This window comes from Echinops telfairi, unplaced genomic scaffold, assembly GCF_000313985.2.
Source record: "Echinops telfairi isolate 266 unplaced genomic scaffold, ASM31398v2 ScPeMD7_8;HRSCAF=38, whole genome shotgun sequence".
Classification (NCBI taxonomy): domain Eukaryota; kingdom Metazoa; phylum Chordata; class Mammalia; order Afrosoricida; family Tenrecidae; genus Echinops; species Echinops telfairi.
The window spans coordinates 8,238,725-8,244,340 of NW_022103905.1; the positions used below are offsets into that span (position 1 = coordinate 8,238,725).

General features: G+C 44.4%; 1 protein-coding gene across 1 annotated transcript in view; it reads right to left on the reverse strand.

Moving 5' to 3' along the window:
- The window catches only part of ATP8B4 (ATPase phospholipid transporting 8B4 (putative)), a 254,036-nt gene that overhangs the window by 16,083 nt on the left and 232,337 nt on the right, over window positions 1-5,616 (reverse strand). The window contains exon 23 of the mRNA XM_045286465.1: window positions 1,442-1,525. Within this exon, the coding sequence (XP_045142400.1) occupies window positions 1,442-1,525 (84 nt within the window). The remainder of the gene's footprint in view (window positions 1-1,441; window positions 1,526-5,616) is intronic.

Consider the following 5,616-nt stretch of genomic DNA (forward strand, 5'->3'; position numbering starts at 1 on the left):
TTTTTTTTTTCAAATTGCACAATAAACCTCGTTTCCCAGAATCTGCTTGCTTTTTATTATTTGATCCCACAGTCTGGGCAGCGACACAGCACCAAGAAAAGAAACACTTGTAAACATCGGCACTTGGCTAGGTCAGTGCTCAACCCTTTCACATCCACGGTCTGCAGGGGCTCCCCCCTCGGCTGTCACATTCCACAGAGCATGCTCTTCACCAACTGCCCTTTGTGCATCCGACGAGCAAGACGCACAATGCGCGGCAGGGCCGGCGGACTGGAAGAGTAGAATGAGCTCATAATATGGAGATTTATATTTTGCAATAGAAGACTCTGGGCCAGAAAATGGGGCCCAGCGAACGGGTCTAAGAACAGCCTGCTGCAAAAAATCTGGTCTCCTTAAAAATACTGTTAAAAAAAAAACCCCAACCTTTTTAAAATAATGCACTTGAATTGTGCTGTGGAAACTCTTCAGGCTTATCTGCCACTTCCCAGTGGGACAGACAGACTTTTTTCCCCCCTTCCAGGAAGTACCTTCCAAGACTTTGATTGGCCCCAGGATGCACCATCTTTTAAGATGGATTCCCTCCCTTCTCCCCTTTGAGACACACTGGCACAAAAGACCACATTCCGTTTTCTCCATGGCTGGCAGGGGGCTCTGCATCCTCCTCTCCTCTTGGCAGACTGCTATGCTTGCCTGTAGGGTTCTGGGGCTGTGCTGGCCAAAGAAGCCCCATTGTAAATGCTTGGCACATCTAGTTCCCTAGTTTTCTATCAGTGACTGGTTCCGAACAAACTCACAGCGGCTAATGCAGCATTCCCACGTGTGAGCCAGGAGACACCGGTTCTGAGATCTTCATTGGCGAGTGAGAACTCAACAAGTCGCCTTCAAAGTCAATTCGGACTCAGGTGGCACCAGTGTGTCAAAGTACACTGTGCTCCATCGGGTTTTCACTGATGGATTTTGAGATAAATAGATCACCAGATCTTGCTTTCAGGGCACCTCTGGTGGACGAGGACCCCCAGCCTTTCAGTTAGCAGCTAAGCAGATTAACTGTTTTCACCACCCAGGGACCCTACTAATAGTTGACACATGGTGGTGGAGAGGTAGGGTGGGAACGGCAGTCACATGAGTTTGGGAAATGCCAGCTAAATGAAGTTAAAGACTACTCACTGGGGACCCCGAATGTGAAGTATGACCCTTAAGACGATAGCAGCCAAGCTTTGATCAGATAGTGTGTTGGAGGAAAGGATTCTGGAAGAGCTTGTGCTCCACCAACACCCCTCGACCAATTACACTTCAGAGACTCTTTCCCTGAATCAGCCTTACAAGACAGAAGCAGCTATGGCTTCTCGGCCTTTTGGTTAAGCTCAAGTGTAGTAGATAGAAGCAACTCAAAGGATTCGACAGAGAAAACTAAGTGATAAGGATAGAGTCAAACACATACCTGGTCAAAAATCCCCATGGCTAAAACGGGCAGCGACGTGTAGACAATGTTGAAAAGAGTGATGAACCACTGGTCGTACACAGTCTGACAAGAAAGAACACAGCAGTCAGAACACCGTCCATAGGAGCAAAACTATTCACGTTCAAGCTCCTTGGGTCCAAAAGGCAATTTAAAGAGGTGGGTGGGAATTTGATTTTAGAGTCAAACAGATATAGATTCTCCCCTAGGAGATTCTAAACCTCGCTAAAGTTCGATTTCTTTCCCTAAAAATAGGCCTATATTCCCTCCCTATAAAGTCGTGATGGGGATGACATGGGTTAATAGATATGTAGAACACCAGGCACATAGCAGACCCTGGTGGCAAGTTCTTATTCATTTTCAATGTCTTCTCATATGTTCAATCAGGTGATGCAAGGGGTCCACAAAAGATCCATCAAACCTCCAGAGGACAATACAGATTGTCCTGTTAACTCGACCCTTGGTTCAACTAGAGAGTGGTTCAAAGGGAGGCGGGCATGAATCTAGCTGCTCACTAGGCTATATAAGCAGTGGAAACAATAAAAGTGGGTCTTCAGGAGGAAGCCCTTCAATAAGATGACCAACAGCGGCTGCAACAATGGGCTCAGGCAGAGGAATGAGTGTGAGGCTAGCACCGGCTGGGCAGTATTTTAGTCCTTGGTGCATAGGGTTGGTACACTTAACAACTCGTGTGTGTGTGTGCATGTGTGTGTGTAGTAAATTACAGATTTTCTTGTTTAGCTCACCCAAAGTCAATGAGCCATGTGGCGCAAATAGTACTTCCCCATTTCGGAGATGCGCACAAAAAGGAGAAGAAAGGCAACTGATTTTTCAAAGTCACACCCCTTATCACAGTCTAAAGCACAAACTGACACCTAGTTCTCCAGCTACTAACCAATGTCTTTTCTACCACTGGCCTAATTCATCCATTCAGCAAAAATCCGTTGAGAAACTACTATGTGCTGGGTACTAAGCTCCAGGCAACAGTAATTCGGCACGATCAGATCACAGAAGTCATAGTCTACATCCTTTAAAAAAAAGTAAATCTAGCACATGCATGTATATAGAAATAGATATCAAGGCAGATAGGTGAATAGAAAATTAGGAAGGGGTGTATTAAGGCGGAAAGGGAGAGAGTGTAGAGGGAAAGTATAGTAAATAGAGAAGATGACATTTGAGAAAAGACCCGAAGGAAATAGAGAATAAAATATATAAATTTCTTGGACAGGAATATTCTACACTACAAACAGATCCTGTGAGAAAAACCCTGATCTGAAACAAGAAAGGACCTCGAATATTCAGAGGATGTCCCGTTTGGGTCCTCTGTTGTTAAAAGAAAAAAAAAAAATCCCACTGCTGTGGAGTAATTTCCAAACGACAGTGACCCTGTAGGGTTCAGTAGAATCGCCGACTCGTGTGGCCAAGGCAGTGGCTTGTTCCGAAGAAGATGGCCCTCTCTTGCATCCACAGAAGAATTGCTGGGTTCCAATTGGCCACATTTGGGTTATGAGCCGAGCACTTCAACCACTGACAAACCAAAGCTCCATCCTATGTCGGTAGCTGTGCAATGACGTTGAGTGGAACGAGTAGACTTTAGAAGATTCTGAGCAAAGCATCAGCCTGATCATATTTGTGTTTTCACAGGACCCCACTGGAGGCTGTGTGGAAAAGAGACTCACATGGGGAGGGGGGGCATGGTGCAAACTGGGAAACCCATCCTGAGGCTTGTGCAATAGTCCCAACTCTCAAAACTCACTCCCATTGAGTCAATCCCAACTCAGTGCAGCCTTCTTCAGGGTTTCAGAAACAGTGGATCTTTATGGGAGCAGATAGATGGCCTCTTCTTTCTCCTGTCGGGTGGCTGGTGGATTGGAACAGCTGACACTGGTTCACGCCACGTTATGCTCATTAAACGTGCCTTCTTTCAGAAATGGAAATAATGGCATTTTCCCCTCTAAGTTTGCAAAAAGTGATGCCGAAGGCTATCATCACTCATTTATTTTAGCTAACTTAAAATACAGTTCCACCAGAGGAAAAGCACTTCACCATGTTTTAAAACACAATTGCATAACCTGTGGCTGGATTCAGCATCATATGAGGGGGCTTCAAAAGTTCATGGGAAAAAATGGAACGGAAATATAATGGAAGCTTTACAATAACAACAAGAAATGGTGATTTCAGTTTGTGAGATGATCTGCGTAAATATAGAGAGTTTGTTTCTTTTTAAAAAATATCTCTCCAAATTCCTTATCCCTCCAACCTGACTAGTGGTTTGAGTGGCTTTTTAAAGCAGAGAGAGAGAGAGAGAAGGAAAAGTAAAATTGCAATGGACTTGGAGTCTACACGGACAAACAAGTTCATCTCAAACAAACAAAAAATAATAATGAAAGTTTTACATGGTCTTTTTGAAACCTCAACACATAGTAGCTAACAAAACAGAGGCAATGTTAGTTAGATACTATGTGGAAGGATTTCAGGAGCAGCCTGTCAGCTGGTGTAGGCAGACTTTTCAGTTAGCAGTCAAACCCTTAACCACTGTGCTACCGGGACTCTTTCCCCCCACTCAGTGGATGTCAAAAATATGGTGTCTGCATCTGCAACATCGGCATCTCCAGAGAACTTGGTAGAGATGCAAAGTTTGGTCAGAAACTCTGGGGATGGGTCCAGAAACTTGTGTTTTAAAAAACCTCCAGATGTTGTTTTAAACACCTCCAGAAGGGTGACAGAGGATGATGTAAGATATGAAAATAATGATCTATAACTTATCAGGGGTTCATGAGGGAAGGAAGGCGGAGGAGGGAGGAGGGGAAATGAGCTGATATCAAGGGCTCAAGTAGAGAGAGAATGCTTTGAGGATGATGAGGGCAACACATGTACAAATGTGCTTGACACAATGGATGAACGTATGGATTGTGATAAGAGATGTAAGCACCCCCGATAAAAGTATTTAATAATAAAAAAAAACCCTCCAGATGATTCCAATGCACAGAGAACCACTGGTCTAATCCAAGTAACCCACTAGGAAAGCCCACACGTGGTCAGGACAGACACTAGATTAAACATGAAGATGGTGCAATTAGCTAGAGCAGTCTGTGTGAAAGGGGTCCTGGTGGCATAGTGGTTACGAGTTGGGTTGCTAACCACAGGGTAAGAAGTTCCAAACCACCAGCCGCTGCATGGGAAAAAGAGGAGGCTTCCTACTCCCCTGAAAATGTCCCGTCTTGGACACCCACAGAGGCAGTTCTACACTGTCCTGTGGAGTCACTATGAGTCAAAATGACCCAATGGCAGTGGAGTTGGTTTTTTTTTATTATTCAATGTGGAAAATAAAAAAAGAAGAAATGAAAATAGAGATAGGTTCGTTTAAACCAAATATTTTATAAATAAACCCCCAAAAAAGGCATGCCAAATCTAAAGCTTAAAGCAACCCTATAGGACAGAATAGAACTACTCCATAATCTTCATGAAAACAGACTGCCTCATCCTTCTCACACAGAGAGGCTGGTGACAATGCGAGGGAGGCAGCCAGCCTTCCTGTCCACAGGGAAGCACTTAACCCATGGTGGCAGCAGGGCTCCTGATGTCTGCCACAGTTGGGCATCCCCATCAGATCCCCCGGTTTCTGGAGCACCACTGTTCTCCCTGGCTGATCTCATTGAGGATTAAAACTCTGGTCGCTTAACATGTGACTCTGATCCTGAAAGCAGAGCAGAGGGCAGCTAAGTGTAGAGGTGAGAAGCCAGGGAACATTAATATCAACTTCACAGTTTGAGTAAAGATGGTTTGGGTAGCAGTGTGCCAGCCTATCTAAGCTTGATGTGTCTGTAAATATAAATCATTAACTACTTTTCTGGGTCCTGAGAGGGCTAAGTAAAGTTGTCCATCCAGTTTTGCAACTCTTCCGGCCAGAACCTTTATAACATGACATTATATCTTTCAGAAACATCCCTCAGCCAATAGCCCTTTTAGTTCTTTTTTTTCCTTTAAATTATTTTATTGGGGGCTCATACAGCCCTTATCACAATCCATACATACATCTATTGTGTCAAGCACTTTTGTACATTTTTGCCATCATCATTCCAAAACATTTGCTTTCTACTTGACCCCTTGGTATCAGCTCCTCATTTTCCCCCTCCTTCCCCACCCTCCCTCCCTCA